The sequence below is a fragment of the Populus nigra genome, chromosome 5 (genome assembly GCF_951802175.1).
Source record: "Populus nigra chromosome 5, ddPopNigr1.1, whole genome shotgun sequence".
NCBI classification, from domain to species: Eukaryota; Viridiplantae; Streptophyta; class Magnoliopsida; order Malpighiales; family Salicaceae; genus Populus; species Populus nigra.
Window position 1 is genome coordinate 8,969,909 of NC_084856.1, and position 11,161 is coordinate 8,981,069.

At 31.6% G+C, this 11,161-nt stretch overlaps 1 protein-coding gene and 1 long non-coding RNA gene across 5 annotated transcripts in view; one reads left to right on the forward strand and one right to left on the reverse strand.

The window, feature by feature from the left end:
• Window positions 1–3,445: 3,445 nt before the first annotated feature.
• Window positions 3,446–6,572, reverse strand: LOC133693574 (28 kDa ribonucleoprotein, chloroplastic-like). 2 transcript variants are annotated; one of them, XM_062114807.1, is made up of 5 exons: window positions 6,105–6,572; window positions 5,901–5,999; window positions 5,334–5,621; window positions 5,111–5,201; window positions 3,446–3,809 (listed from the first exon to the last, which is right to left on the reverse strand). In XM_062114807.1, exons 1-5 carry the CDS (start codon window positions 6,504–6,506, stop codon window positions 3,796–3,798), a joined length of 894 nt encoding a protein of 297 aa, XP_061970791.1. In that variant the 5' UTR covers window positions 6,507–6,572; the 3' UTR covers window positions 3,446–3,795. The 2 variants fall into 2 exon arrangements, with proteins under 2 accessions (XP_061970791.1, XP_061970790.1); XM_062114806.1 differs by lacking the exon at window positions 3,446–3,809 and having other exon boundaries at window positions 4,937–5,201.
• A 1,025-nt stretch (window positions 6,573–7,597) lies between these two features.
• Window positions 7,598–11,161, forward strand: part of LOC133693180 (uncharacterized) — a 5,650-nt gene continuing 2,086 nt past the window's right edge. Inside the window, exons 1-3 of one of the 3 annotated variants that reach the window (XR_009842091.1) lie at window positions 7,598–8,160; window positions 8,299–8,387; window positions 8,468–8,709. This is a non-coding gene — a long non-coding RNA (uncharacterized LOC133693180). Of the gene's footprint in view, window positions 8,388–8,467; window positions 8,710–11,161 lie in introns of those variants that run through there. The other 2 variants (XR_009842089.1, XR_009842090.1) reach the window with 2 other exon arrangements.

The following is an 11,161-nucleotide window of genomic DNA, read 5'->3' on the forward strand; positions in this document are numbered from 1 at the left end:
TTCATTTTTATATATCTGGAATTATACTTGTTATTTAACATTATCTTTAACACTACTTTTATACATAGAAATTAAAAACAAAATTTTTTTTTTTACATTACTTGTTATATTTTTTTACCATCACCGTACTTTGCCATTTGTATTTAGTAATTAATTAATTTTTTATTAATTGTAAAGCATGCCTAGAACTGTGGAAAGTTATGACTTTTTGTTTGATTAACCATCATTTACACTTAAAGGTAGGTCTAATATTGTATGCTTACAATTTTTTTGGTATATTCTAGTCTTAATTGATCTTTAAAAAAAATAAAAAATTGACTTTATTTTTTAACTAGATTTTACTTATAAGAATTATTGTAATCTTAATTGCATCTCTAAGCTAAAAATGCATGTATTTGCATGGTGATCACCTAATGTGAAACCTTAATTCTACATCTACCAAAAATACAGTCATAAGTGATGCTCTTATAACCATTCAGGAGCAATTATAACTTATTCAAGCCTAAATGATCAACATTTCTAAAAGATTTAAGTCCATAGAGATTTCATAAACAAGGAGACCTAATAATAGCAAGAATTCTAACAATAATCATCATAAACATGTTCACCATAGACACCACCAATATAACCATAATCAAAATGATCACAACAATGATGATCTTAATGAGTAAGTCATGGAACATATCAAAGTAGAGGCCCTTACTTTTAATGGTTGTCTTTAACATGTCAAATTTTATTAGATTTATTGGAAGAGTGCTATGTGCTATTTAAAGAGAAAAGGGTGAACCTTTTATCACTAAATAGGTAAGGATGAAACAAAAATTATTCGAGAAGTAATCTTTTAGGCAAGGGAATAAGTACATGAGTGAATATATGGCATAATTTGATGTGCCACAAGATGAGATGTGATGTGCGACAAGATGAGACCATGATCGTGAAAAGTTTTGTAGGGGCTTGAAATGATGATATTAGAAAAAAGGTTATGATTTGAGGTGCTTCCACTCTTAACTAAGTCTATACCTTAGTGTAAGATTATGAGTTGGTTACATGGTGGATGAGACATTAGGAAACCTATAACACCCTTGCTAGGTCTTATTTTGGGAATAATGGTTCCTTGTTAGGTATTCCACCCTACAAACCCAACTCTAATGATGCCTAACCTTCTAAGAAAGTCAAAAGGAAAAAGAGCTCTCAATAAAGAGTCTAAAATGAGTTCAAGGGTTTGTTATTTTAAATGTCAAGGTTTTGATCACAATACAACCAACTATATCAATAAGACCCTATTCATTAAGGAAAAAGAGGACATAATTGAAGAGAAAGACTAGTAATTAAGTGTATGAAACTAATCATAAGGATTTTCATGACATAGACAAGGAGGGTGAAAATGATCATAATTTACTAGGTCGTATTTGATCTATATCCAATCAGGTTAAGTAGCACATCATAGAGTTTGGGATAACTAAGTTCGGTGTAGTCATATATGCTTTGACACAACTAAAAAGAACTGAATATTACAAAAAGACTAGTGTTTTTCATATCTACAATAAGTACAGGTATAAAAGTTATAAGAGCATCATTGATATTAAGAGTTATATTAATGCAAGGTCGTCTAATATTATATCTTATATAGGCTTAAAGTATGTTCCATAGATAATGTGTCATTGCTTGATAACACCTCATAGCAATCAAGGAGAGATGTTTATTCTGTCAAATTCCTAGAATATCATGAAGAGATTTGGTATGATGTGATTCCAATCAATATAGGACATTTCATTTTAAGTAGGCCATCACTATATGATTTGGATGTCACCATTTTTAATCATTCAAATTCGTATTCTTTCACTTTTAAAGGTAGAAATATCTAGCTCACTCCATTACCACCAAGGTTTAATGATTAAAAAAAAAAGAATGTGAAAGAATACAGACTTAATATAACAAGCCTAAAAGAGTTTAAGGAGGTGCTGAACGAGTTTGTCTTGTTTATTTTAGTTGTAAGTTAAGTTCTAGAAAACTCTAAAAAAATTGACTGAAAAAGCAAGTATGGTGTTGGAAAAGTTCAAGATATTTTTCCTCAAGAGCTTATTGATTCCTTACTTCTTATGCATGAAATCCAACATGTCATGGATTTTATCTCTAGTGCTACATTATCAAATTTTCACTATTATAGGATGAACCCCACTAAACTTGTGGAATTGTAATAACAAGTCAATGAGTACTATAAAGGGCTTTATACAAGAAAGCCTAAGCAATTGTGTTGTACTTTCTCTTTCCTGTTTTTAATCATTAGCTCTTATAAAGGACAGTTCTTGAAGGATATATGTGGATAATCAAGTCATTAATAGATCACTTTTAAGTACCCTTTCCCAATTTCTAGGTTGGATGACGTGTTAGATATGATAGTATAAGCTAGAATTTTTATTGAAATTGATCTGAAAAATAGTTACCATAAAATTATAAAATTATAATATATCTTAAAGATGAGTGGAAACTGTATTTAAGACTAAGGTTAGGCTATACGAGGGGTTTTGTTCATTTCATTTGATCTTTCTAATGCCCTAAGTATTTTATAAACTGATGAAATAGGTGCTCTAACCTTTCATGAGTAAATTTCTAGTGGTATACTTTGATGACATCTTCATTTCTAGTAGACCAAATAGCAATATTTGGAACAACTTATTAAAGATTTGCACCATGTTAAGAAAAGAAAGTTTATTTGAAAAAAAAAAAAAAGTTTTCATTCTGTCATTATTGTGACTTTTTTAGAGTTTATAATGTCCTATAGGGGAATGTTTGCTAATCCTTAAAAATTTCAAGCAATTATAGATTAACTCAAGCCCAAGAATATTCATGAAGTCCATAGCTTTTATGGGTTTCCGATATTCAACACAATCATGTATCATATCATAGATTATTTGAAGCAAAGCAAATTTAAATAAAGTAAAGTAGCAGGCAAGACATTTAAAAAGGTTTACAAAAGGATGATGATGGCCTTGATGATGAACTCTCCAACTTTACTAAGATGTTTGTTGAGGTGTGATACATCGAGCATTAAGATAGTTGGAGTAATTAGTCAAGAGCATCACCCCATTTACCTATTTTAGTGACAAGCTTAATAACACTAAAAAAATTACTCAACTAATGACAAGAAGTTTTATGTAATAGTTCAAGCTTTATGCCATTAGCGCCATTATCAATTACTACAAGAGTTTATTCTTTACTCAGATCATGAAGCCTATCATTGGATTAAGTATTTGCAAGCATATTTGTTTATCTTGAGACATAAGTTTAGAGTTGTGAATAAGATTGCGAGTGTTTTGAGTTGCCAAGTTACGTTGCTATTTGTGATGGGTGTTAAGTTACTAGGTTTGAGAGACTAAGAAGAACTATGAATCATAACTAGAGTTTAGAAATGCATACATACCCTTGAGAGATGGAAATCACTCTATTGTAAATGGAAATCTCCTCTTCTATTCATTGATGCCCCACATCAAAAGTTTAATTCATTCTTTCTCTCTTTCTAACTATATAGTCCCACTTTTCCATCCTCAACTATTTTGTTCCTTGATTGATTTCATTTTACCTTTGCAAAGAATAATCCCCCAGTTTTGGCAAACATAAAATGCCCTATCTACATCCATGCTGACAGCCAAGACAAGCATAAAAATCTAAACTCATGATTCTCACCTCTAATAGCCACCCCCAAACACATACCAGATTAGATGTATGGTTACATCAATAGAATTCAAAATGCCTAATCAATTCGAGTTATTTGGAAGTTTGCCTCCAATTTCTTGATTAGGTATCTGTTCCTGAAAAATAAGACAGTTTACTGGCTAAGATTAAGAATCAGTGTAATTGAAACTTCTGACTAATTATATCCAAAACAAGGGAATTCTATAAATTCTTCAGAAGCATATCAGATATTTGTGTTGAATTTCTCACATCAGATGTTGTCCCCTTTCTTTGACATGTTAAATTTAAACTTAACAACCAATCTCTGGCCAGCAGCTGCTCAGTAGACTTCCTACTCCCTAGGGTAAATCATTTTAATCCAAAAACACAAAAGGTCCAATTCTTCAAACATGAACCCCCAACAAATCGTTCAACTTTTGCTACAAATGTTGGGATGATTTGAACCAAACAACAATATGGATGAAACTATAGTTTCTGCTGAGATTTGGACGGCTAAAACTGTCGTACAACACATGCATTACACGTCAATGATGGATAGAATCAAATGTTTTGACAAAAAAAAAAATACTAGTAAAATATAGTGGAAGTTGTGTTATACCATAAATACCAGTTTCCACCATTAAGGAAACGTAATTATCTTATAATTTACCATCAAACAATATATAGCAACAATTGGATTATTCAAGTCCATATGAATGCACAAAACAAAAAACATTATAATGGCATCAACCTTCTTCAAACGATGGAAAATGATAAAAACAGCCATCACTAAAGATCACCATGAAGCAACTAAGTTCCCCAAACCAAAAGGACTGAATGTAGAAACAAAATTAATAATCAAACCAACAGGAGAATATGACAAGGCCACAATTAATATTCAATTTCCAATTTGTTTATGATTATCACTTTGCTAGTCCGAGCAGTCTCTATCAAATGAATTACTATTTCCCTGTGACTGTTTTTCATTTTGTTCTTCAGAGAACTTTGGCTGGAGTAGAATGAGAATCTCAGAGACCCAGGCCAATGTTGGATGCTATAAGAAGTGTATATCATTCAAATCTGGTTATAGACCTAAGATTCATTCTGCAAAATCTTTGTATTCACCTGAGACTATTTTGCAAAATCATAGATCCCTAATAGCATACACAAAATCTATTCCATCAAAAAATAAAGGGCAGGCATCAGACCTGCAGTATTACTTGACGATAGAATATACCACGCCAATTGAATATAAGAGAAAGCATGCCAAAGAAATTATATAATTGCTTTCTAATCTTCAGGAACAAATTTAAGAAGTTTTATTACCTACAAAATTGAAGCGCAGTGAAGCAAATTAAACAATCTTAGAACCTCGCAAATTTTTCATTTCAATTGTCATTAGCTGTATCTGCTTGTACCTTTTCAGATTCCAACTCACCCGAAGTACCATCAGATTGTGATGCATCTTCTTTTCGTTGTTTGACAAATTGTCTACTGCGAGCAACTCTAAGTTGCCTTCCCATGAATTCCTACAGGATAGCAAGTTATCACAGGGTAAGTTCTTCACTTTTAAAACACTGTTAGGATTCAAATAAAGAAGGAAGTACATTCACAATCTTTTATGACAGAAGCAATGTAACATAATTGGAATCCAGTATTACCTTCTCGGAGAAAGTAGAAATGGCGTAATCAGCTTCTTTTTTAGTTTTGAACGCCACAAATCCATAACCGGAGGGCCTTCTAGGATTATCATGAAATATAATTTCAGCAGAAACAACATTAGCACCTTCTGCAATAAAGAACTCCTTAAGATCTTTCGACTTTGCTTCAAATGGCAAATTCGCTACAAACAAGTTGAACGTTGGCCCTGGCTTGGGTGGTGGGGGTGGTGAAGGTTTTTTCTTTTTTGCCTTTGCATAATTCATCTTCAAAGTACGGCCCTCGAACTCCTGAAAAGCATTTGTAAGAAGATTAGAATGTTCAAGTTCATAAAAACAAAAACAAAAAAGGCAAGACAAAAACTAAAGCACAAGTTAATAGGTTTTCGAAAAGCAAAAGGGTAGCATAACTTGGATTAAGGTACATATCCAAATGACATATTAAAATCGGTTAATCCTTAAAAGTTATAACTCTCAATCTGATTTCTCCTCTTTCTCCAATAAGGCATGCATTATGACAAAAAGATTTCATATTCCAAAGAAGGAAAGAATTGAAGATAATGTGTTTACATAAGATTCGAGGTTATTAAGAGCAGCAACTGCCTCTTCGGGGGAGCCCATAGTGACAAACGCCAAGCCTCTGTTTCTGGTCTTGCTATACATTGAAAGCTTGACAAAAAAAAAAAAAAAACCCGCATCACTCGAACACCCAGTAAAAAAAACCCATGTAAGAAAACAACAAATAAAATAAATTCAAGGAACAGAAATACCAACCTCAACATCTACAACTGTCCCAAACTTCTGAAACAGAGCCCTAATGTCTTCCGCAGTACAATTCCATGGAACATTCGAAGCAAGCAGTCTGGTTTTCGAAAACTCTTCTTCTTTTTCTTCAGCCTTTGATTGGTATTCGGTGACAACATCATCAAGTGAAGAGGAATCAACAACCGGGAGGTCTTGAGTTGTAGAAGAGAAATGCAAAAGGAAATGCCTGAATTTGTCGTTGTTTCTAATTGGAAAACAAAGAGAGTGAGATAATGAGATGTCGTTGGTGTTGGTATTAAAAGTAAAGTTGTTAGGGTGGTTATGGAGAGAAGATAACTTGGGGGTTATTGGATTAATGGAGAAGGAAGGCGTTTTTGATGAGAGACAACATGGAAGACGAAGTGAAGCCATGAGTGAGTGAGCGAGCGAGGAACCACGCTTTGGGTTTTTTTGTCTGATAAGGTGCCTTGATATTGTGATTGGATAAGGAGGCATGAAGATTATTGCTTGGGGGCTATTAAAACGAGGTCGTTTTTCACACAACATGACAATGTTTTCTCTGTTTTTTTTTTCTCTTTAATTTTTTTCACTTTTATTTCCATCTATTTCGCATAGCACGTTTGTGCTTAGCAATTAGCATCATTAGCTAGTTATAATTAGTTAGCTTCCAGGCACTGTTGCAGGTAACTTTCTAGAAGTATTAAATTTGATTTAGCTAAGTGAGTTAACATAATGATTGATTGACCTGGTTACTCGCTTAATTAAGGTTTTAAATTTAACTATACAAGATTGATTCATTACAATTAATTTAATTTGATTTGATGAGTGCATTAACTATTTCATCAATAATTTGCAATTTGATTTGAATTTTAAGAAAAAATTAAAAAAAAAAATATTGATCTAACTTCTTTTTTTTAAATAAAATGGTAATATTTTAAACTGACTTGTATTAACTTACCTAACTTGTGTTTTATATTATGAGCTTTTCTGAGTTTAATAAATTTTAGTTTTTTAAATTATATTTATATATAATTATATTATTATAAAAATATACATTCATAGGAGAGATGATAAATAAAATTATGGAGAAAAAATATATTTTTCATTAAAATTATCTTTTGTGGTCCATGCATTTTTTTTTAAAATACAAAATGATTGCAACATAAATCATTTTATAAAAATTAGCAACAAAAAAAAAAGTTTGGAAGAACTGTAATGATTTAAAATATATATATATAAAATCAAGAATTTAATATTCTCATACATGTATATATTTTATTTTTATAAATATTATTGTTAAAATTGTGAGTTGACTCGTAAAATCATATAATTTTACGAGTTAATATGTATATAACATGTAAAATCAAATTAAAAACTTAAAATTAATCAAATTTATTCAAAATTAATTAAACTCATTTAAAATTGATCAAAATCAATAAAACCAAACCGATTTCATGAGTTTAATCAAAGTTTTAAAAAAATTGTAGACTCCTTGAGTCTTTGTTGACTCCCTCGACACTCTACCCACAGTCCCCACCCCCAGTATTCCCATTTTCCTTTGTTCAAATCTCAATTCTCAAATTCTCAACCCTAGCGACTAACACCAGACAACTGGTTCCACAATGGTTTATTCTTCATTCTCTACTCTCTACAGTGGTTTAATTCTTGCCCAACAGCCCCACTTCCACTCTTCACTCACCAGCAGTGTAAAGATTAATCTTCATTTTTTTCTTTCCTTCGTTTGCCTCTAATCTGATTGTCTCCACTTTTCATGATGCTGCAGTGAGGCTAAAAAGGAGTGGGAGTGGGGAGGGAAGACAAGAAAAGGAAACCCAACAAATAATTCCTCTTCCGCTCTCTTTTATTTATTTGTTAATCTATCAATTCTTCCACCCGCTGGGGTAGCTCCTTCAACTTATAGCTCACTGCAATCATGGCATTTTTAGTGTGCATTGAACCCAGAACTTAACTTTATAAGAAAGGAAGTGCTAGTTTTATTAGATCTCTTGCATCTGTGTTATTCAAACTACCAAATCAAAAGAAAAAATCACTCCACTGTTTTCTGGTAGGCCATTTGATGATAATTTCTATATGATTTTTTTTCTTCTGAAAACAGGATTTTCTAAGTGTTTATTTTGTTGTATATGGCCCTTTCTATTTTTCTTGTTAGAATTGATCTAGATGAAATGCTATGTACTTGTAGGTTGTTGCACCAGCTATGTTGTACGTGTTAAATCAGGATAACTTAGACAGCTAAAAGCTTTATGGATCTCTGCTGAGATGAAGTCGAAGGTATGTGTTCTTTATTTCAGATTTTATTTTTATTTTTCTTATCACAATGACATGGCTTCTGAATATTACCTATAATTTAGGTTTATGGACATTGTGCTCTAGGGACCTTGTAGAAGGGGCAGAGTTCTGAAGCTTCACTCTATACCAACTATGCACAGTTGTCTAGAGGCAACAACTTAAAATCCTGTTTAGTGGACGAGTTCAGGAAGAAAAAAAGACTGATAATTGAATTATATTGTATAGAGGCAATAACTTATGTGTAGTTCTGAAAACTGGTAATGTTTAGTTTACATAACATGAAACACCAACAAATTTTTTGTTTTAGGTTTGTTAATTTTTAGTTAATGAAATTCTACAGATATAATTATATTATATTGTTTTTTAAGTTATTTAAACCATGTATGAATTTTTATTTGAATTATATATTTTAAAGTGTTTTGATATTTGTATTATTTATATCACTTTTATTTTAATTGTGTTATATTATTATTTACTACTTGACTGGAATTGTCAATATATAATTAGTTAAAATATTTTACTTGTAATTTTATGATTCTGAGTTTATGATTCTGAGTTTATGATCTGAGTTTATAATATATATTCCGCATCATGTTAAAAAAGCATTTTTGACACCCTTGTTTATAAATAAATATTTTCTTTCATGAGAAGAATTATGTTTTAAACGCAAAAAAATATAATGATAGTGAAAATTTGAAAATCTAAAAATTTCTCATTTTCACGGATCACACATGAAAAATACTAGAACAATATATGTGAGAAAATCATATAAAATTTACAATAAAAACTAAAAAGTACAGATAATTTATTCGCATCCAATTTTAATGAGTACATTATTTAAAAAATTATGTATCTCAGGCTAACATATAATTATCCATATAGTAATCAATGATATCATCATAACAAAACCCTAATCTTCATTGTTGCGATGTCGCGGTCGCACAAATTAATTACCCTAACTTCAAACACAACACACAAGATAGTATAGAGCAAGCAAGGGGTCGATCCCACGAGGAAGATTCAAGTCAGATTTTTATGCTAGATGATATGCAATTTGGGGGGGGGTTGGACGTTATCTAGGCTAAAGCAAAAGAAAACAGAAAACTATCAAACTAAATTTAATAAAATCAGAAAATCATCAAGAGAACAAACCTTGGTCACAAGCACACATCCACCTACAGAAATCAGAACTGATCATGGAAACGAAACATCAATTTATATTCTGAATATTTATCTCTTCTTAACATTGGTTAGTTAACGGATCCGCCGTATAACTAGCCCTAACCATCAAACAACCACAGTGTCCGCACTAGTAATTTAATTCAATGGCAGCCTTAAGAACTAGATAAGTTGATTAATCAAGAAAACATAATTGTCCGCAGTCTATGTTTGATTTGATTGAATGTTCTCCCTAAGATTAATAACGTAGATCCGCCACAATTATTAAACTCAGTTGCTTCACAAGTTCATATACCACAACTCCGGTTTTGATATCAAACTTAACAATAGATTGTCTACAATAATAACTTAGAGTCCGCTCTAGCAATTAAAATAAACAATCATAGGAAAAATAAGCATAGGAGAACAAACATATTCATCATATAAACTGAAAAGAAAAGGTAAAATAAATCTCACAGTTCTTGAAATCCGAAGGTTTCCGTGTCCTTGCAACCAAGAAAAAGTGTTTAGCCTTGCATGTTTGTTGAACAACTAATCAAAAAGAAGAAAGAATGCATAATTTAGGGTTTCTTAGAGGAAGGGGGCGTTTTTCTCTCCTTGGCTGGCTGCTCCCCTTCTCTTCTCTCATTCTTTTTATATCCTAGGAAACCCTAGGTCTCTATTTTACAAATAGTCCTCCATTAAGTAGACTGTTTACATTTAAGTACTTCAATAACTATTTTCCTAAAAAGGAGAAATAGCCTTGCATGAAATCTTCAAGCTTTGATTTAGAGGAGCTAAATTGCTGAAATAAAAACTTGGATATCGGTTTAAATGCTTCGGAATGTCATTTGGACTCGTTTCTTCACGAAACCTGTTTGCTGGCAGAATTCAGATGTCATCTTTGAAAAATCATATCTCCCTCATATGACATCGTTTTTGGCTGAAATTTTGAGCGTTTATATAACTTTGAGTCATGAATCCAAAAAAATTGAGTTTGCATCAATTGGACTTCTGTAGCTCCAGATATTCAAGTTGGAATGGCCAAAGGTCAACACTGGCAGATTGCGAGATTTGACTTTGAAGGCTGCGATTTCCATGCTCTTCCTTATTTTATTTTCTTGCCTTAGATGTCCAGAAAGGTATGGATGTTACCTTTTAATTCCACTGGAATCACTTCATTTCAACCTCTAGAGCTCACGCTCTGCACAAAACATCGACTGAAGGTCAAATCTGCCAATTATCTCCAATTTACTCCTTTTTGCATCTTTCATCCAAAAGTGCCTTCAAAACATAAAACAAAGAATATCAAGGCATTTTATATATAAAACATAGGCAAAACACTAGTTAAATGTGGGTGAAACTATTGAATAATATGGTTGCATCCGTTCATAAAAAGAATAACATGGTTTTTTTATTAGTAGAATGTTTTTAAGTAAAAGGCATCAACAATTAAAATAAAAGGTTTATTAAAAATCTCAATAATTTAAAATAAGTAGAGAAAATATATCTTTTGAATCTATATTCCACCATCTTTTTAATGTTTTAACAAAAACATGTTTTCTTAATCGAAAACACTTTTTTTAGATAGAAAAGAT

Bases quoted from the DNA above. Each gene is read 5' to 3' on its own strand.
- LOC133693574 (XM_062114806.1), bottom strand. From the start codon at position 6,506: ATGGCTTCACTTCGTCTTCCATGTTGTCTCTCATCAAAAACGCCTTCC. The intron at 6,000-6,104 runs GTTGGTATTTCT...TTTTTTGTCAAG, and splicing joins GGACAGTTGTAGATGTTGAG to CTTTCAATGTATAGCAAGAC. The intron at 5,622-5,900 runs GTAAACACATTA...AATGCTTTTCAG, and splicing joins TTAATAACCTCGAATCTTAT to GAGTTCGAGGGCCGTACTTT.